The 21,632-nt window shown below is 40.6% G+C and overlaps 1 protein-coding gene across 4 annotated transcripts in view; it reads left to right on the top strand.

The window, feature by feature from the left end:
- The window catches only part of Hmmr (hyaluronan mediated motility receptor (RHAMM)), a 32,077-nt gene that overhangs the window by 1,472 nt on the left and 8,973 nt on the right, over positions 1–21,632 (top strand). For 2 of the 4 annotated variants that reach the window (NM_013552.2, XM_006532276.4), the window contains exons 2-11: positions 2,773–2,871; positions 3,487–3,566; positions 7,073–7,120; positions 8,407–8,595; positions 10,077–10,163; positions 10,254–10,354; positions 16,050–16,124; positions 16,577–16,752; positions 17,134–17,282; positions 17,801–18,015. In NM_013552.2, the coding sequence (NP_038580.2) occupies positions 2,773–2,871; positions 3,487–3,566; positions 7,073–7,120; positions 8,407–8,595; positions 10,077–10,163; positions 10,254–10,354; positions 16,050–16,124; positions 16,577–16,752; positions 17,134–17,282; positions 17,801–18,015 (1,219 nt within the window). Of the gene's footprint in view, positions 1–2,772; positions 2,872–3,486; positions 3,567–7,072; positions 7,121–8,406; positions 8,596–10,076; positions 10,164–10,236; positions 10,355–16,049; positions 16,125–16,576; positions 16,753–17,133; positions 17,283–17,800; positions 18,016–21,632 lie in introns of all 4 variants that reach the window. The other 2 variants (XM_006532279.3, XM_006532278.3) reach the window with 1 other exon arrangement.

Raw genomic sequence — 21,632 nt, 5'->3', positions numbered from 1 at the left:
TTTGTTTTGAGACAAGGTCTCTTGTAGCACAGGCTAGCCTTGTACTCCTGCTGCCACCTCCCAAGTACTGAAACTTAAGAGACCTGCACAACACACATGGCTCAGCTGCTGTTTGGTTTTAAGGAGCAGTAGTTAAGGCTTACAGTGTCAAAGATAATATGTCAGATATTTAATATTTGTAAGTCCATGGCAGCTTTTTCTACCTCAAGGAAACTTAAAGCATCCTGGGATAAAGGAGGGAATCTAACTTTTTTTTTTTTTAAAATTTGGTGTGTTCTCCCTATGTCTACAAAGTGTCTGGCATGGTATTTTCTGTAGCTTGTCAGACACAGGTGATTTTGAGTACTCCTGTGGCTAATTACAAAAGCCTAGTCCATTCTCACATCCCAAACAAGATATTTTTTTTCTATACTGCTCAACATAACTATGAGCTAAATACTAGAAGAATAGAAGCTACTCCCAAATTGCAAGCACTTAAGTCTAATGTAGAGATAAAGTAAATAAGTCCTTATGAAAGCATAATAAGCTGTTAGGAATTATAGACAGTGCTATGAGAATTTTCTAGCCTGATTTTTTTTGAGGGGGGGGGGGGGATTCTGCAAAAGCTAGATGGCCACATGGAGATCTGGAAGGTGAATGAGAATGGGCTGAACAAAATTGAAAGTAGATTTTAAATTCTATAAGAGAGCAGGCTGAAGCCGGGCATGGTGGTGCACGCCTTTAATCCCAGCACTAGGGAGGCAGAGGCAGGCGGATTTCTGAGTTCAAGGACAGCCAGGGCTACACAGAGAAACCCTGTTTCAAAAAAACCAATAAATAAATTAATTAATTAATAATAATAATAATAAAGACCAGGCTGAGCAAGCCAGGGAAAGCAAGCCAGTGAAGACTATCCTTCCATGGCCTCTGCATCAGCTCCTGCTTCCTGACCTGCTTGAGTTCCAGTCCTGATTTCCTTTGGTGATGAACAGCAATGTGGAAGAGTAAGATGAATAAACCCTTTCCTCTCCAACTTGTTCCTTGGTCATGATGTTTATGCAGGAATAGAAACCCTGACTAAACCAAATTGGTACCAACATAGTGAGGAATTCCTGTGACAGCCTGACCATGTTTTCTGGAGGACTATGGAAGGAATTTGGAACTTTGGGCTAGAAGAACCATTGGGATGTTAAGAGCTCTGTGGGATGTTGTGTAGGAGCTTGGAAGATAATGTTGAGAACAGCACAGAAGATGGAGGCCTGGCTTGTGAAATTTCAGAGGGAAGACTCTTATCAGGGCTGTTGCTGTATTGATTGTGAAGGTTCTGTGGTTTTGGTTAGCTGGGGCTGAAGAATCAGCTGTGATTAACAAGATACCAGAACTACTAAATCGAAACTTTTGCATTACTGGGACTATTGATGCTGGTTAGCTGGAGCTAAGAAATTAGCAGTGATTAAAAAGGAACCAGCATCAATTGAGGTAAAATCTTCTAGAAAGTGTTTTCTAAGAGGACAGAGACTGTGTTCCAGAGATAGCCAAGGCTTTACCTTGTGTTGTGGCTGGACTTAGTAATGTGTAAGAGTCACTTACGTGGTACTGGTTTTGAAGGCATGAAGGGGTCATGCTGAGGGGTCACTGTGAGAGGCCATGGAAGGTCATTGGTGAAGGTGCAGTCTCAGTTGCAATTGATGGCCCAGGACTGAAGTGGTCATGCAAAGTAGTTGAGGCTTGGCACCATGAAGAGAGGCTATTGGTGAAGCCTAATTACAGCAAGACAGCACTGTTTTGGAGATGACAGTACCATGAGATGACCACCAAGAACAGTAGCAGCAGTGGAGTACAGGCATCTGGAGCCTAGAAGACTAGGTATGTGCTACAAAGGGCAGAGCTAGAGAAGTGACCCAAGCCCTTGGAGGAGCCCAGAAGATCATGAGTTGGATCCCAGACATTTGACGGTTGTAGTTTGGTTTTGCTTTTGATTGTGACTGAGTCCTGATATTTTTCCCTCCTGAAAGAAGAAAGTATTTTAGTGGAGCCCACAGTTAACAGACTTTGAATTTTAAAAGATATTGGACATTTTAAACGGATTGAACCTTTGATATGTAAAGACTGCGACTTTTCAAGTTATTTAGATTTTGGGGATTAATAAGAAAGTAAGGGTTGAGGTTTAATAGTCATGTGTTTGTGTGTCAAGTTGACAAGGGGTCAGTTGTACTGGCTGGTTTTGTGTGTCAAATTGACACAGGCTGGAGTTATCACAGAGAAAGGAGCTTCCGGTGAGGAAATGCCTCCATGAGATCCAACTGTAAGGCATTTTCTCAACTAGTGATCAAGTGGGAAGGGGCCCTTGTGGTTGGTGCCATTCCTGGGCTGGTAGTCTTGGGTTCTATAAGAGAGCACGCTGAGCAAGCCAGGGGAAGCAAGCCAGTAAAGAACATCCTTCCATGGCCTCTGCATCAGCTCCTGCTTCCTGACCTGCTTGAGTTCCAGTCCTGACTTCCTTTGGTAATGAACAGCAATGTGGAACCCTTTTTCAAGACCAAGGAAGAAAGAATATTAAGTAAAGCATCATATCAGTAGATCTTGGGAAATAAAAGTTTTCTGGAGCAGTTTATATTGAATCATCAACAGCAACCACATGGTGGCTCACAACCATCCATAACAAGATCTGGTGTCCTCTTCTGGAGTGTCTGAAGACAGCTACAGTGTACTTACACTTATTACAATAATAAATAAATCTAAAAAAAAATAAGTAGTATTAAGTGAAACATTGCTGTTTTGTTTTTCCTGTAGGTTGTGCTCCATCTCCGGGTGCTTATGATGTTAAAACTTCAGAAGCAACTAAAGGACCAGTGTCTTTTCAGAAATCACAAAGATTTAAAAACCAAAGAGGTAATGTGTCCTTAAACAAACAATGGTTAACAGGCCTTAGAAGCTGACATGAGCAATACTGTTGAAACTTTAAAATGCTTTTGCACTTGTAGAGTTTCCTGGTCAGAAGTGTATCTTAATATCCTTATTAGGGATGTTTATGAAAGAGCAGAGTACGTAGTGCTATTTTTAGTTAGACTGTAGGTAACGAGAGACGTCGAGCAAGATGTTTCCATGTAGTTTTCCTTTTAATACTTTGTTTATCCTTTCTATCAGAATGTAGGGACTGTCAAGAAGGGGTCGGAGAGCAAGCCCAGCAGTTTTAAGAACCCATACTGCTCTCGCAGAAGACCTGAGTTAGGTTAAAGGTGCTCAAGTACACATAACCCCACCCCACACGCAAACAAGTGTATTTGTTTTAAAAAATAAGTTGTTCTTTTGAAAGTAAAGAATATGGGGAAGGTTTTAGGTCTATAACAAATAATTGTGCAAGTAATTATTTGAATCATACAATCCAATGGAAAGTGTACATATACTTCAATTGCTGTCTGCAGTGAGAAGTTTGGAAATTTTATTATATTTGCTTAAAACATGTAAACATCAACGGTGGCCATATTAACGTTTTTCGTTTTTCAGAGTCTCAACAAAATCTTAACATTGACAAAGATACAACCTTGCTTGCTTCGGCTAAAAAAGCAAAGAAGTCTGTGTCAAAGGTGAGAAACATCTGTAAGAAAATTAATATATTCTTTATGTCACTGACTCTATACCTACAAGATTCGGTGTCTGATTAAAATAGCTAAGTGTGGAGCCGGGCGTGGTGGCGCACGCCTTTAATCCCAGCACTTGGGAGGCAGAGGCAGGCGGATTTCTGAGTTTGAGGACAGCCAGGGCTACACAGAGAAACCCTGTCTCGAAAAAAAAACAAATTAAAAAAAAAAAAGAGCTAAGTGTGTAAATCAAATGTGTAAGTAAGTTGGGGCTTGAGAGTTAGCTCACTCAATAGGAGCACTCGTTACTCCTCAAAAGGCCTGCTTCAGGTCCCAGGATCTGGAACTGTAGTTAAAAATCTATCATTAATAAAATGAATAAAATATAGTTAATGAAATAAGTATCATTAGGACTCTGGCAGGTTTTTCATCCTGCCTCGGTTACTAGGGGATCTATTTGAAGGTGCTCCTGGTTTATAACCACAAAGGCATTTCTTTATAGAGAAGGTCACCTTGTAAGAATCTGCAAACATGTCCTGCTCTGCATTGTCATCACCATCGTAGTTGTGTGTGTTTGTTTTATTGTTAGCTTGTCTGATTTTTTTGGTAGGGAAGGATAAGTGTGAGTGAGAGAAAAATTGAAATATCAGTGACTCAAACTGTTGAGCAGTAGATTAAGTTCTTCATAACAGAGCTCATGGTGGTCACGTGAGCCTTTGATGGAGCACTTGAGTAGCAGAGTCAGGAGGGCTTGGCTTTGCAGACTTCAAGCCCACACTTGACTACATAGAGACCTCAAGACTAGCCTGGGTTATGTGAGACCCTTTCTCAGAAAGTTTGAAAAGGAAAAGAACAAAACAACTCCTATGGGCTGTACAATGTTGTTTATCCAAGACTCCCTACTGTTTTTCATTAGTTCCTAAGAATGTCACTTTGTTAGGAGTTGTAGAGATTAACAGATATTATCTTGCAACCAATCTACTGTTGATGTATTGGGCAGTTGCTACGGTCTCTTATTCTGTATCATAGAGTTATGCCCTCCATTGTGGAAGTGTCTACCATGGAAGGCTACAGAGTACTGTGGCTGGTGCTGGCTGATTGTTATGCGACTTGATGAAATCTGGAGTCATCTGAGAGGAGGCAGCCTCCACACAATTGACCTTAGGAAGCTAGAGGGCATTCTCTTAATTGGTGATTTATTGTGAGGGGGCTTAGTCCATTGTGGGCCACCCCAGGGCTACTGTGCCTGGGTGCTGTAAGAAAGCAGGCTAAGTAAGCCATGAGGAACAAGCCAGTAAGAAGCACCCTTCCATCAGGTCCTGCCTCCAAGTTCCTACCTTGTTTGAGTACCTGCCCTGATTTTCTTCAATGATGGACTGATAGCAGGGAAAATAAACCCATTCCTCCCCAGATTGCTTCTGGTCATGGCATTTCCTCACACCAAAAGTAACCCTAAGAGTGTGTGAGCATGTGTACGTGCATGCATGCAGTGCCCATGAAGGCCAGAAGACAGTGGCCGGTACCATGGAGCTGGAGTGACAGGTAGTCATGAGCCAGCCAACATAGATGCTAAGAACCAAACTGGGGTCCTCTAAAAAAGCACTACATATTTTTAACTGCTGAGCCATCTCTCCTGTCCTAGGAACGCAAGTTTTTGGTTCTCCCACCTTTTTTGTATGTGGTACTGGGAATCAAGCACAAAGCTTAAACATGGTAGGCAACTGATTCACCACTAGAAGCAATCCTGAATTTAGAAAATTTCTAATTTTTTTTTAGAAAAACAGGTAAACTGCATTTTTTTATAAAATGAACATAAATACGTCTGACAGAATTTTTGGATTTAAACCAGGAAGTGGTGGTGCCTGCCTTTAATCCCAGCACTTGGGAGGTCAAGGCAGGTGGATCCCTGAGTTCGAGGCCAACCTGGTCTACAGAGTGAGTTCTAGAACAGCTGGATCTACACAGAGTAAATCTGGCTTGAATCCCCACCTCCCAAAAAATATACATTTAATTTGATAAGACAACTCTCCTAAGTTTATACTAATATCATTAGAAAAAATGAAGTATGTATTTGGCTTATGTTATATTTTTATTTGTTAGCAGATATGTAAAGTATTTTTGTGGGAATGGATATGAATGACATGACTTGACATTTTTGGTGAAACAATTTTAAATTTTTAAATTATAGAATTCACAAACTCAGACTCTCTGACAATATATATAATATATGTAGTATATATAATTACTATGACTATATTTACCAAATGATAGACCTTTTCTAGTAGAAAATGCTATCAATTTTTAAGTGAATAAAGTTGGGCCTTTCTCTCAACTTAGAAACACCTAGAACAAACCTGTTCTTGTTTTGTTTTTTGTTTTTGTTTTGTTTTTTTGAGACAGGGTTTCTCTGTATAGCCCTGGAACTCACTCTGTAGACTAGGCTGGCCTTGAACTTAGAAATCCGCCTGCCTCTGCCTCCCGAGTGCTGGGATTAAAGGCGTGCGCCACCACTGCCTGGCAGCAAACCTGTTCTTAATACTGTATAAACTACATTTTCTTTCATTGTGTCAGAAAGGTTTTACACACAAGATTGAATGTCTTATGTAAATAAATGCCATGAAAAATCATAGGTTGTAGGGTTATAATTTTTCTTTGAATCTAATCAGGCTGGGGGGGATAGTAAACTTTAAAATGATTTTTCCTTAAAAGATTTTTTTGTTAGGTAGTATAATTATTCAAAATATGCTGCTGTCTAGTGTTGAAAGGGAAAATGAAGTTTTAGTCACAGAACTCTACGTATATTGTAAAGGAAAAGCTATTTTTCTAATGGGCTGAAATTTTGAAAACTAAAATATTTCTAGTTTTTCGGAACATTTTAGCTGGGAAGTAATGACACACACCTTCGATCCAGCACTTGAGAGGCAGAGGCAGGCGGATCTCTGTAAATTCAATTAAAAGCTGGACTGGTCTACGGAATGCTAGGACAGCCAGGCTACTCAGAGAAACCCAGTCTCAAAACAAAACAAAACAAAAATACATTGTATGTCTCAAAAAATTGTTTATAAGATATTTCACGACCTTCTGCAGTGTTTTAAATAGACACAAAGATGGGTGTGTTATGTGCAGTTTTAATCCCATCCCATGAAAGTTGGATTGAGAGTTCATGGTTAGTGTGTAGTACATAGTAAGATATCTCAAAAGACTAAAAATTAGAGGCTAGAGAAATGGCTGCGCAGCTGCTCTCTCAGGGGACCTAGGTTCAGTTCCCAGCATTCCCTTGGCATTTCACCACAGTTAGAAGTGCAGTCCAGAGGATTCAGTGTCCCTTTCTGGCCTTTGCAGGCACCAGGCACACACCAGACTGCTCCATAGTCATATAAGCTCACAAAACACACATACATGGGAATTCTTTTTTAATTTGGAAGAGGACCAAAAATAAATGATTAAATATCAGATTGAGCTTTGATGTTTTTGGCATGTAAATTCATAGTTGTTCTTTGACTTTTAAACAGAAGGACTCTCAGAAGAATGATAAAGATGTGAAGAGATTAGAAAAAGAGGTAAGCCATACTTTCAACTTACAGAAAAATAATTGCTATATAACGAGAAGCAAATTATATAGCCTCGGAGGCTAAGATTCTGTCAATTTTCTATCAGAACCTTTAGGAAATGGTTCCTTGGCATAGGCACCGGTCTCTCTTTACTTCAGTATCACTGGTCTTTTCTGAGGCTCCATGGCAGTGAGGCTGATGTTTGATGCTCACACATGCAGTGATGGCTTAGTGACATTGCTGGTCGCACTGCGGAGACTACGACTGATTATTTGCATCAGAGTTTAAGTTGGCAAGCTTCTACCCAGACCTTTTTTTTTTTTTTTCCATGAATGTGGGGTATGCATACCTGTATGTACATGTATTCACACGTGCGTGGATGTGGGAGCCAGTGTCTTCATAGGTTGCTCTTCACCTTCAAATATTGAGGTAGAATTTTTCAGAATCTTAGCTCGTCATTTCAGCTCGCCTGCCCAGCCAGCTGGCTCCAGAGATGTTTCCATCCAAAGCAGTGTGGGATTAGAAGTGTGCCACAGCACCTTAGTGGCATTTACGTGGGCCCTGGAGCTCTAAACTCCCACTGTCAGGTTTCAGCAGCAAGCCCTTGTTTACTATTGACAAATGTTAGCTTCTTTGTTTTGCTGCTGTTTAACTAGTAGGAACAATGAAACTGATGCCTCACGGCTACCTATTAGATTCTACTGAGGCCTGCTTTCTCAAAATATTTAGTACTTCAAACTATAGTTTGTGTCATTAGGACTGGCGAAAATGAGAACTGTTATAAGTTTTAAGTGACTAAATAGAGCTAGCTTACACTTGTATGTTTATGGCAATTAAAAGTCATTGTATTTTGTTGGTGGTATTTGTGTGTGACAGTGTGTATGTATCTCTGTGTCTGTGACTATGACTGTGTCTGTGTGTGACAGTGTGTATGTATCTCTGTGTCTGTGACTATGACTGTGTCTGTGTGTGACAGTGTGTATGTATCTCTGTGTATGTGACTATGACTGTGTCTGTGTGTATGTTTGAGACAGGTTCTCAGTATGTAGCTCCAAATGGCCAGGTGGACCAGCCTGGCCTGAAAAATCACAGACATCCACCTGCTTCTGCCTCTCAAATGCTAATCTGCATTTATAAGGCATATCTTTAAGATGTGTCATAAGGGAAATAAATCAAGTAGCAAGTAAAATAAGAATATCTAAACACCATATCAAAATGTAGGTTTGCTAGTTTTGAGACTTCTGGTACCACTGGGATCAATCCAGTGTTTTTTGTTTTTTCTCATTTTCTCCCAGATTCGCGCTCTTTTGCAAGAGCGAGGGACTCAGGACAAACGGATCCAGGACATGGAATCTGAATTGGAGAAGACAGAAGCAAAGCTCAATGCAGCAGTCAGAGAGAAAACATCTCTCTCTGCGAGTAATGCTTCACTGGAAAAACGGCTTACTGAATTAACCAGAGCCAACGAGCTACTAAAGGCTAAGGTACTTGAGCTTCGTGACAGCGTCAGAAGTGAATGGCTGATACGCACGCACCTTCACGTTCAGGTTGTTTGGCAGCTTAAGCTGTGACGCTTACCAGTGCAGCTGAGGCTGTTCATTCACTTACACTGTAAGTAGAGGAGCTCTTGCTTACACTGTGCCTGATCACACAAACCAGAGACACAGTTCGCAAGGCTGAGTACTGGTCTATTTCAAGGAAGCTGTAACGGTTCTGAACAGAATGCAGTAGATAATGGCAAACCATTAGTCTGGCTGTGACTGTTAAATTAACTACTTCTGTAGGCGAGTCTTACCTTTTTAATTAAAGGGGATTTGGCATGGGTTAAACAAAAGGCAGCTATTTGTTCCCATGCCCGATATTTTTTCACCCCTGCCACACCCCAGTAAATATGACCATCAGGCTATTACACAATTTACATTTTGAAGTCTCTTTTTAAAAAATCCTCCCCTGAAAAGACATAGTGTCAAATAGGAGTAATACTGCACTCGGGAGCTGAGGCAGGAGGGTTTTAGGCCAGCCTACACTACAAGACAACATGTCTCAAAAAAAAAAAAAAACTAAGCTTACTCTTCTAAAGGTTTTGGGGGAATGCAGTTGGAAATAATTAATGGAGTGAGTGTGCTCAATACAGAAATTGTGTTTATATGTACGCAATGGTAGAAAGAGAAGGAAGAGACAAGTCAGGGTTTGGTTGAATTCGTCATTTATGCAGGGCCTGTGATAGGCTTGATGTCGGGAGTACTTGCTCATTATGCAGACAGTAAAAGGTGTATTAGAGCCCAAGGTGCATTCTGACCTAGAAGGCCCTGACTAGGCACCACATCTGCATACTGTAGATGCCCCAAGTAGCTGAGACCAGTCTAGCAAAACCTAGTTCCACAAGTCTTTGTGAGCTTTGCTTAGACCTTACAAAGGCCTTTCTAGCATATAGCCGTAAGTGGCCGCTTAGACTGTTTAAAAATAAACCAGAAAAAAGACAGGAGCGGACAGTCCGTGCTTGCTGTGCTCCGGGTTCTTCTCTGCCACACTGTGAGTAGTTCCGGTGACAGGCACAGTACTCAGTCATGTGTCTGCTCGTTTGTTCGAGACATGGTTTCTCTGTAGCTCTGGCTGTCCTAGAACTTACTCTGTTAACCAAACTGGCCTCGACCTCAGAGAGCCACCTGACTCTGTCTCCTGCAAACTGGGACTAAAGGGGAACACAAGCACTGCCCAGCTCCCTTAGTCGGTATTTAAGTAATTCTTTTTCTTCCGGTTGTTGTTTTTTGGTTTTTTTTGGTTTTTTTGTTTTTGTTTTTTGAGACAATGTCCTATGAAGTCCAAGCTGACCTTGAGCTCTTGACCAGCCTTGCCTCTCTCTCTCAAGCACTGAGATTACAAGTATCTGATACCACACCTAGCCTTAAATAATTATATTTATGATGTGGCAGAATAGATATCTGAGTTCTTATGTTTATTGTAGTTTTCTGAAGATGGTCACCAAAAGAATATGAGAGCTCTAAGCCTGGAATTGATGAAACTCAGAAATAAGAGAGAGACAAAGATGAGGGTGAGTGCTTGCTTTAGTGTGTATCCTGTCTGTTGACTCTGGGGCCCTAAGAATGTCTCATTTCCTAAAATAGTTCTCTGTGTTGTGCAGAGTATGATGGTCAAACAGGAAGGCATGGAGCTGAAGCTGCAGGCCACTCAGAAGGACCTCACGGAGTCTAAGGGAAAAATAGTCCAGCTGGAGGGAAAGCTGTAAGTGGCACAAAGGAAAGGATTTCTGACTGTGACAATGGCTTAATCTTTTTCCTGCATTTAACTGTTCTCTCAAACTGTACAGATTAACAGGGTTCTTTCTCATGTTTCAATGTACATACATATTTTTAATGAAGAAATCAAATATATGAATCTCCTCGTTTCGTTATACTGAAAACAGCCCAGCTTTCTGAGTTACACAGTCTGTCCTCACCTTACTGTAGCCCACCGACTTCCTGCTCCTGTCTGTATTAGAACTCATTGACGTACCACACCCCGGACCAGCCATCCCCAGCCATCCCCAGCCATCCCCAGCCATCCCCAGCCATCCCCATGCTGACCTTCCCCTGCTTTCCCAGCTTCAGTAACAGTTCTCTCCAATAATGAATTTTTTATTGTCACAGTTTTGTACGATGGTATGGTATTTGTCTTTCTGTGCCTCCCTTATTTCATTTGACACAATGAACTCTAGTTCCATCCATGATGTTAGAAATTGCACTCTTTTTATATATGCTTAAATGCTATTCCATTCTGTACCATTGATACATTTTCCTTATCTACTCATCTCTTGAATCGATGTCCATGGCTTCTATGACATGGCTCTCCTGTATAGTGCTGACATTAAGCATGAGACTAGCCACACTTCTGTATAGTGATTTTGTTTTCTTTGCCTGTACCCACACACAAGTGCAGTTGTTGATCTTATGGTACTTTATTTTTAATAAAAGAAAAATCTACATTCTGTTTTCCATAACTATGCCAAATGGCTTTCCTATCACCAGTATACAAAGGTTCCTTTTCTTCCACATGCTTATCAGCACTTGTTAACTTCAGCCCTTTTACTTCTCTGTCTCTGTGTGAGTATTTTGCCTGTGTGCGTGCTGGTGCCCGTGGGGGTCAGAAGAGAACATTGGATCCCCTGGAACTGTAGGACTAGATAGTTGTAATCCCCATGGGACGCTAAGAACTGAGATCCTCTGTAAGAGCAATGAGAACTCTTAGCTGCTAAGCAATCTCTCCAGACTCCAAAATCACACACACACACACAGACCTTTTGTGGTACAGTGATGGGAAGGGGGTGGCCTACAAGTGTATCTGCGCAGCATTTGCAGACAGTTTCCACAGAATCCAGAAAGCAAGCTTCTGTGCTGGAACTACAGCTGTTGTTAACCGTCATGTGCTGCTAAGACCTGAACCTGGATCATCAGGAACAGCAGCATGTGCTCCTGGCCGCTGAACTATCCCTGCGACCCTAGTCCTTTTATAATCAAAGTACATTTTTAACTGAAAGAGAATTATATTATTTCCTCTCTTTAGCCCCTCCCAGATACCCTCCTTCTAACCCTTCCTATGGACCCCCCACTTTGAAGTTGATAGTCCTTTTCTTTTATTATTTTTTAATTATTTATTATTATAAATGCGTACACTGTAGCTGTCTTCAGACACACCAGAAGAGGACGTCAGATCTCATTACGGATGGTTGTGAGCCACCATGTGGTTGCTGGGATTTGAACTCAGGACCTTCGGAAGAGCAGTCAGTGCTCTTAACCACTGAGCCATCTCTCCAGCCCTTTTATTATTAGTGTTACCCATGCACATGCTGTGTATATGTGTGAGAGAGACAGTGAGAGGTGCACACGTTATTTAATGACCATTTGTGAATTAATACTTCATTTTATTTTTATTTGCATTTTCCTAGGAATTAATGATATTAAGCTTTTTTGTAATTTCTGAGAATATGTCCATTTATATCTGTTGCCAATTTTTTAATTGGGTTGAGTTTTTTTGTTGTTGTTGTTTTGGTTTTTTTTACTGCTAAATTTTGAAAGTTCCTTACTTTGATGTGAAGAGACATCATGACCACCCCAACTCTTATAAAGAAAAACATTTAATTGGGGCTGGCTTACAGCTTCAGAGGTTTAGTCTGTCATCATGACGGGAAGCATGGCAGTGTGCGGGCTGACATGGTGCTAGAGAAGGAGCTGAGAGTTCTACATCTTGATCCACAGGCAGCAAAAGGAGACTGTGCCACACTAGGCCTAACTTGAGCTTATAAAACCTCAAATCCCACCTCCACAGTGACACACTTCTTCCAACAAGGCCACCCCTAATAATGCCACTCCCTGTGGGCCAAGTATTCAAACACACAAGTCTCTGAGGGCCATTACTATTCAAACCTCCACCGTATCAAAACTATTAAAGATACGCTTTATAAATATTTTCTCCAGTTCTATAAGTGGTCTCGTTATCTAGTCACTTCTTTTGCTGTCTAGAATGTTGATGTAGTTGCAATCATCTGTTTTTGCTTTTTCTGTCTGCTTTGAGGATTTGTACACACATACACAAGCACACGTGCCAAATCCAGGGTCCTGAAGCATTACCCCTGAGTGTGTGCTAGCAGTATGATTAAGTGTTAAATACATAGTTAATTTTGAGTTGACTTTGGAAGCTGATGGGTGAAAGAGACCTACTGTCATTTTTCCTCATGAGGATTCAGTGTTAATGGCACAGTCTGGGAGGATTCTCCTGTCACTGGTGCTTGTGCTATGGCGTGTTTGTTGCTTCCTTGGCTCTACACTGTTAATATATCCAGTTGTCTTTTTTCACTCTAACACAGTGCTCTCACTTCAGTAGCTTTGTAGTATATTAAATCATATAGTGGAATCACTCTTGTATTGCTTTTTGCTCAAGATGTCTTTTGCTTATATGGTTTTTCATTATTTCATATTTTTTTAAAAATTATAGATTTCTTTCTTGCTTTGTGAAGAATGTCCTTGATGTCTAGTTAGAGGTCTCATTGAATTTATAAGCTACTTTGATAATTTTACCATCTATAAATATGAAGAATTACTTATATCCTCTTAAAAATTTGTATATCCGATATTTTTTTTTTAACAAAATCTCAATCATTTGATTTTTACCAGTAAAGACTCAGGAGCCAGAAGCTAGGGTGAAAATTTGATAGTTCAGAGAGACAGAGAAAGCACCCATCACCCAGCTTATCTTCTTCCTCAGCCAATGTCCCAAAAAGGAAGTTCTCCTCTACACCATCATAAACCTCCCTTCAATCAGCATGTCCCTCCCTTCTATTTCCTGTGTGTGTGCCTCTCCATCCTCCTGACTTCCTCTTACTTTCTCTATGGTTTTTCCTGTGTTCACTCCCTGTCAACCTTGTTGCTTGCCCTTAACCTCTGGTTGACTTTATTTAATCCTATTTACAGTAAACAGAAAGCCTCAGGTTAAAGGTGTGTGTTAGGGCTGAGTCATGCCTAAACTAAAAACAAGTTTTTCTAGTAAAGGGTTCACAGTGTGATCAAATATCCTGCAACACTTTATCATTTTTATTGTAGAAAACGGATCCCCTCTGTTGTGGTTTGAATGGCACATGCCCCATACACGCTCCTGTTTTGAACCTGTTCCTAGTTGGTCATGTTGGCAGGCTGTGGGACCTTGAGGAGGTTGTGGGGCACAGCTAGAGGAAGTAGGCCTATGAGGATAGGTCCTTGGAAACTTTAAAACAAAACAAGAAATTGCAAGGGGTCAACGAAAAGAGCCAGATATAATGCTGCACCATGTGTGAGGTGAAGGCAGGAGCATCAGGGGGTCACCGTGATTCTGGCTACCAAGGAAGCTGGCTTTGTCTAGGCTCTGTTTTGTTCATTTCTGCTCTGACTTTTACACTTCCTTTTATTAAGACTGCAGCAAACTTGCCGGGTGTGGTGGCGCACGTCTTTAATCCCAGCACTTGGGAGGCAGAGGCAGGCGGATTTCTGAGTTTGAGGCCAGCCTGGTCTACAGAGTGAGTTCCAGGACAGCCAGGGCTACACAGAGAAACCCTGTCTCGGAAAACCAAAAACAAACAAAAAAAAAAAGACTGCAGCAAGTTGTTAACCCTTTTGTGTTTGCTTTTCTCTGAAAGCTAGAGCTACTAAGACTTTCCTCAATACTTTGGTCAGTCCTTCCCTTAACCCCTTATGTGCCAGTTAAAACCTAATCATTCTCAAACGCAGGAGTGTGTTACCTTTCACGCTTTCATGCCTCCGCAATTAAGAACAGGGAAGGTCTTAAGATCGCTCTTCTAACATCATTACATTGAGATAGTTGTCTAAAACTATCTCAACTGAAACCTTGGGACAGGAAGGTACGATTAATGTCCAATTATTACTTTGTTAGAAAATTACTGAGCTATAAGTTCCATATAACATAATACCATGTAGTGATCATATGTTTGTAGTTCAATGACATCATAGCCATATACACTTGTGAAAACTGAAAACATTTGCACCCCTGGGAATGCTGCCTCTGTAACCTTGTAATGCTCCCCATCCCCACAGTTCTCTGTCTTTTAAACTTGCTATAGGAAAAGGTTATCACTACTCAGGGTACAAGACTTGTTCATCATAATTCATATCATATATACTATAATTTTTTTCATTTTCATTGCTTAGCTTAAATTCACTATATGAGTATTTCTCTATAAATTAACCATATGAGCATTACTTGAGTTGGTTTTGGTCTTTTGACTACTGAATATGACAGCTATGAACATGCTGTATGTCTTTGTGAATATGTATCTTTTATACCTCTTTAGTAAGCATATAGGAGTGGGAGTCTCAAACCAGAATCATGCAAATTGGACATAAGGGCTGGGAGATAAATCACTGAACACAGTACCTGCTGAAAAAACCAGGGGGCCTGAGTTTAGATCCCCAGTTCACGCATAGAGTACTGGGCTTGGGGATCTGTCTATGTCTTCGACTCTGGTGAGCAGAGACAGGTAGATGTTGGGTGTCTACTGGACAGCAAGTGAAGACCAAAACAATGAGCTCTACATTGAGAGAGGCCCTGTCTCTGAAAATAAAGTCAAGTGCAACAGAAGAGGCACCTGATCTTGGCTTCTGGCCTCCATAAGCACACACATGCTTGTGTCTACCTGCACACATAAACATATCACACACAGCACTTACACATACACATCACATGCACACGGAGCTGTGCTGCTTTATAACTACAGCAAGGAATGCTCTTTAGAGTTGTTCTGCATTCATACTGTTTGATATTGCTGGTCTGTTCCCCCTTTCTAATGGCATAAAATGCTGATTTGTCATTTGTCTTTGTTCTTCCTGTTTGAAACAAGGTCCTGGGTCTCAAGTAGCCCAGGAGGTCTTCATAGTCTCCATCCTCCTGCTTCAGCCTCCCACATTGCTAGGATTTACAGACCTGAACCATACAACCTGGCAATAATCTATTACTTTAATTTCTTGTATGTGGATTTGTAGGCGTCACATATCTTCTATTCTGAAATGTCTATTTAAATCTTACTCATTCCTCAAACTAGATCATCCTGAAGAGCCTAAACCATGGAAGTAATTGAATACCATATAGCCTGGAGCAAAAGCCTCTTGGCACACAAAATGTGCCTTGGACTGGGAAGGAACTAGGAAAGCTGCAAAATAAGATGATTCTGATTTATAAAGTGGTTCTTGTCGTGCAGATCAGGGTTGGGAAGCTTATGTTAATAAATCCAAGCTCCTGGGTCGCTAGGAGTTGTTCATCTGAAAGAACTCACATTAAGTTGTAAGAGTTTGACCTCTAGTGTTACCTTACATGACATAATAATACTATCTATTAAGTACTATACATGGTTATTAATAAGTGAACCATCTATATTTACTCTTTCTTTTTTCTTTTTCAGTGTTTCAATAGAGAAAGAAAAGATCGATGAAAAATGTGAAACAGAAAAACTCTTAGAATACATCCAAGAAATTAGGTAATATAAATAGTAGCTTTAAAATTAACTTCTGGGCTGGAGAGATGGCTCAGCAGTTAAGAGCACCGGCTGCTCTTCCAGAAGATCCATTGCATTTCTTAGCACCCACATGGTGGCTCACAACCATCTGTAACTCCAGTGCCCGAGAGAATTTATCCAGTGCCACCTTCTGGCCTCTGTGGGCACTGCATACATGTGGTGCACAAACATACATGTGGGCAAACACGCATACACATTGAATAAACAAATAATTGAAATGAAAATTTAGTAAAGAGAATGAACCTTACTGGTTTGCGATATGACTTTGTTGGTAGAGCATATGCCTGGCATATGGGAAGCCCTGGAATCAGTATCAGGTTTTTTGCACAGAGAAAACAAAAGCACCTTATTTTGTTGAACATGTTTTTCCTGTACCTTAAGAGAAATTTTCTTCAAAATATCTTTTAATACAGCTGTGCATCTGATCAAGTGGAAAAATGCAAAGTAGATATTGCCCAGTTAGAAGAAGATTTGAAAGAGAAGGATCGTGAGATTTTAAGTCTTAAGCAGTCTCTTGAGGAAAACATTACATTTTCTAAGCAAATAGAAGACCTGACTGTTAAATGCCAGCTACTTGAAACAGAAAGAGGTACTGTGCTGTTTCTATCGCTTTGCTCTGTGAAGCCTTAGACTGTCTATAAAAAATGCACATTTTCATAATTATGTAAATAAGAAAATTCATGTGCTGTACTTGAGAAGTTTTATAACAGTGTAGTGTTTTCTATTTATTTTGACATATTGCACTCTTTGGAAATAAGGACTTGATGACTTCTTCTCTGGGTGACATTTATAATTGGTGCAAACTCAAAACTAAATATCTGTGTAGGGAATGTAATAAGGTAATGACTATAATCGTCTTCCCTCTTTGGAGATGCTTTATCTGTATAGTGTGCCAAAGCACTGAAATATCACAGGAACTGGGTTCCTCAACAACAGTGAGTGATGGATGCTTCCTGCTTCTCTCTTACAGACAACCTTGTCAGCAAGGATAGAGAAAGGGCTGAAACTCTCAGTGCTGAGATGCAGATCCTGACAGAGAGGCTGGCTCTGGAAAGGCAAGAATATGAAAAGCTGCAACAAAAAGAATTGCAAAGCCAGTCACTTCTGCAGCAAGAGAAGGTAGCTACCTACATTTGTTTATGTATGTCGGAAAAACCTGGAGTATATCCTTTGAATGTTTAGCCACAGATATTGGCATATGTTTGTATTAAGTAGATGAGCTACATATTTGTAATTATTTTAAAAAGAATGTCTAGGCTGGGCATGATGGCTCACATCTTTAATCCTGGTACTCAGGAGGTAGAGGCAGGTGGATCTCTGTAAGTTCAAGGTCAACCTGGTCTACAGAGTGATTTCCAGGACAGCCAGGGGTACACAGAGAAACCCTGTCTCAAAAAACCAAAAAAAAAAAAAAAAAAGGGCAGTGTGATGATTTTACACTAAAAAGAGCTAGCAATTACGTTTTTCCAGTGTTTAGTTATAATATGTAATCTAGGGAAAGTGAATATGGTGTTTGTATTTTCTGTGTTTCCTTTAAACGTCCTTGCTTGGTTTCCAGTTCATTATCTGTACTTCCTTCTTGTCTCCAGGAAAGTTCCTGGTGCCATGTCTAATTGTGCTTACCTGTCTGAATGCAGGAACTGTCTGCTCGTCTGCAGCAGCAGCTCTGCTCTTTCCAAGAGGAAATGACTTCTGAGAAGAACGTCTTTAAAGAAGAGCTAAAGCTCGCCCTGGCTGAGTTGGATGCGGTCCAGCAGAAGGAGGAGCAGAGTGAAAGGCTGGTTAAACAGCTGGAAGAGGAAACGAAGTCAACTGCAGAACAACTGACGCGGCTGGACAACCTGCTGAGAGAGTTTGTATTAATGTGATCTCATGCTCATGCAGGCCTAGAGACAGGAACTATTTTCTAGCTTGTTTTAGAATTCTTATGTCACCCAAGTACACGCATGGAGGTTGGAATTATCTTTCAAAGTAAGAAAGAGAAAAACATTTTAAGACTATACATACACTCATACGTATGCACTCATGTATGTAAACAAGTATGGCAGTCAAAGTAAAAGCTGGCCTGTTAACATTTTTAATCCCAGGACCCAGAGATTAAAACAGGAGGAGAATGAGTTGCAGGTTGGTCTTGATTGCACACTGAGTTCAAGGCATCCTAGGCTATAATAGTGACACTTTGGCTCCATAAAACAAACAGAGCCCTTTTCTTTTCCTAAAGTGAAAAACATATTTATGTGATTCTTTCCTACCACATTTTCTAAAAGTTGTTAGACATCAGAGTTAAAGCAATTTGTTTTATATTTGAAAACATCTAGGCCTTTTAATGTTTTAAATAGCTTTCTTGAGAGAATACAAACACTCATTGGTTTGTGTGTGTGCACCCATGTACATGCACAAACACCCATGTCGTCCACAAGCTGCTGGCTCGTGGAAGTCAGAGGACAACTTTCAGAAGTTGCTTCTCTTCCCACTCTGTGGGCTCCTCAGAGCATAACTCAGATCCCCAAGGTTAACAAGTGAGTGCCTTTATCCCCTTAGCCAATCTTGCTTCAGAAATAACAAGCGGGGCTGGAGAGATGGCTCAGCGGTTGAGCACTGGCTGTTCTTCCAAAGTTCCTGAGTTCAATTCCCAGCAACCACATGGTGGCTCACAACCATCTGTAATGGGATCTGACACCCTCTCTGGTGCATCTGAAGACAGCTACAGTGTACTTACATATAAGAGAGAGGGAGGGAGGGAGGGAGGGAGGGAGGGAGGGAGGGAGGGAGGGAGAGAGAGAGAGAGAGAGAGAGAGAGAGAGAGAGAGAGAGAGAGAGAGAGGAGATGTAACAGTCAGAAAGCCAGTTACAGTGGCTCAGACATGTAATACCAGCACTTCAGATGCTGAGGCCAGAAGAGTACAGTGAGCTTGAGGCCAGCCTGTGTTGTAGAATGGAGTGCTATCTCAAATAAAAATAAATGCAGAAGTAAAACAATCACAAATAGCTGATATACATTCAACAACATTCTCAGTAAAAGTAAAAAAAAATAATAATAATAATAATAATGCCTGTTAAAACTTTCTTCTTGCTGAGTGTGGTGGCATACTCCTTTAGGTCCAGCATTTGGGAGGCAGAAGCAGGCAGATCTCTTGAATTTAAGGCCAACCTTGTCTACAGAGTGAGTTCCAAGAAAGCCAGGGCTGCACAGAGAAATCCTGTGTTGAGAAAAACTAAGAGCAATCAAAGGAAAAACCAACCCCTACCAAAACAAAAAACAAAAAACAAAAACACTTTCTTCTCTAGAAGTTGCATTTAATTTAAAAGTGACAATTTTATTCTGTTTTGTTTTGTTTTGTTTTGTTTTGTTTTGTTTTGTTTTGTTTTGCAAGACAGGGTTTCTTTGTGTAGCTCTGGCTGTCCTGGAACTCACTCTGTAGACCAGGCTGGCCTCTAACTCAGAAATCTGCCTGCCTCTGCCTCCTGAGTGCTGAGATTGAAGGTGTGCTCCACCACTGCCCCAGAGACAATTTTATTCTTTTATCTTTAATTTTTATTATTTACTTTAAAATTATATTTTAGCCAACCATGGTGGTACATGCCTTTAATCCTCATACTTGGGAGGCAAGTCAGGCAGATGTCTGTGAGTTCAAGGCCTACAAAGCCAGGATTTCACAGAACTCTAACTTGGAAAATCAAAACTAAATACATATATCCACTTCTTGTTGTTGGGCAGGTATATGAGGTGTGTGTGAGCACAGGAGTGGGTAGAGATCAGAGGACAGAGTTTAGGTGTCACTCCTCTCTGCCATGGTTTCAATGGCCAGACATAGGTGATCAAGGCTACACAGCAAATTCTTTTATCTGGACCTGGCAATTTGATTGTAGAATTTAAACTACAAATAAGTTTATCATCTAAGTCCTTGAAATGCCATCAAGGAAACAATCTACTGTGGATGGGATAAGCTCCTGTGGCATTATAGTGTGTCTCATGCCTGCCCTGTGGAGGACTTTTCTTTTTTTTTGTTTGTTTATTTGTTTTTGGTTTTTCGAGACAGGGTTTCTCTGTGTAGTCCTGGCTGGCCTGGAACTCACTCTGTAGACCAGGTTGGCCTGGAACTCAGAAATTCGCCTGCCTCTGCCTCCCGAGTGCTGGAATTAAAGGTGTACTTACTACTCAGTGGTTTGTAATAAAAATATTTTCCTTGTCCCTTAGAAGAGTAATTTTCAATTTTTTTTTTTTTTTTAATCTGAGCCTAAAATGTCCAGAGTAGGACGGCCCAGCAACTGAGGACTTTTCTAAATCTCCTCTGCTTTGGTTTTTGGTTGGTTTGTCTGTCTTTGTGATTCTTCGAAAAAGGCACCCCAGGTCTTTGTATTCCCTGACTTTAGGGAGCAGTACAGAGGTGTTATTATGGAAATTATTCTTAACTATAACAGATGTGAGGGAACAGGAGCCCTAATAAACTGAGTAGACAATCCATTTCCTAAAGGGGGCTTAGGCGTCATTCACTCTGCCTAATTACACCAAGTTCTAATTACACCAAGATCTTTTACAGCAGGTCTTTATTTGGCGGCTTAACTAGATACCTGTGTGATTCCCAGAGAAATGGCCTTGCTGCCTTCACTTGCTGCTCACTGAGTATGTGAGATGCTTTCTCAGGTCCTTCCGACTCTGGACATTTTAGGCTCAGAATTTTAAAAAAACTGAAAGTCACTCTTCTAAGGGACAAGGAAAATATTTTTATTGCAAAGCACTGAGTAGCGATTGTTTTTCTTTCATCTTCCTCGCTGTGCAGTGGCTTTGATCGACGTTTTGTCTTATGTGAGTGTTCTCTTGGAATTGTGCAGTGTTTATTTTTAATTCACCAAATTCTCGTTGAGATCCTTCATAAGCTCATACCCCTATCCGAACACGCTGTCGAGTTTAACATGCAGTATTGATAAAGATACTTGGGACTTGTAGTACACATGTAGAAAAATGACTTAGAACCTATTTGTTACTAAACAAAACTGTTAAAATTTTCATTACGGTTGGACATCTGGGATCCTTTCACTTGTAGGCTGAGCTAAGAGGGTCCTGAGTTCAAGGCCAGCTTGGGCTAAATAGCAAGATCTAAGCTCAAAAAAGAAAATGAGATAATAACATCATTGAACATAGTATCATAACTACCTTTAAAAATAGCTTTTGATGTGAAGTGCCTTTAGCTATGTGTAGTATCTACTGTCTCAATACAAGGAATGAAGGTTTACTAAGTCTCAAAGCTTCTAGTTGGCATTGCATTCAGTCCTTAGACCTGACTGTTCTGTAAAGTTGGCTTTACAGGTTGCTGTAAAGGTTTTGCTTGGTCTTTCCTCTGTATTACCTACGTAATTTAGGAGACATGAAAAACAATCCAGATGAAAATAGATACAGATGAAGCAAGTAAATAAGTTAGTAAAACCATCATGTAAGGAGATGAAATGCTAAGTGTATGTCTTAAAACT

This window comes from Mus musculus, chromosome 11 (genome assembly GCF_000001635.26).
Source record: "Mus musculus strain C57BL/6J chromosome 11, GRCm38.p6 C57BL/6J".
In the NCBI taxonomy this organism is placed as follows: Eukaryota; Metazoa; Chordata; class Mammalia; order Rodentia; family Muridae; genus Mus; species Mus musculus.
The sequence above is the reverse complement of the archived record's forward strand: the minus strand, read 5'-3'. Positions and strand labels throughout refer to the sequence as shown.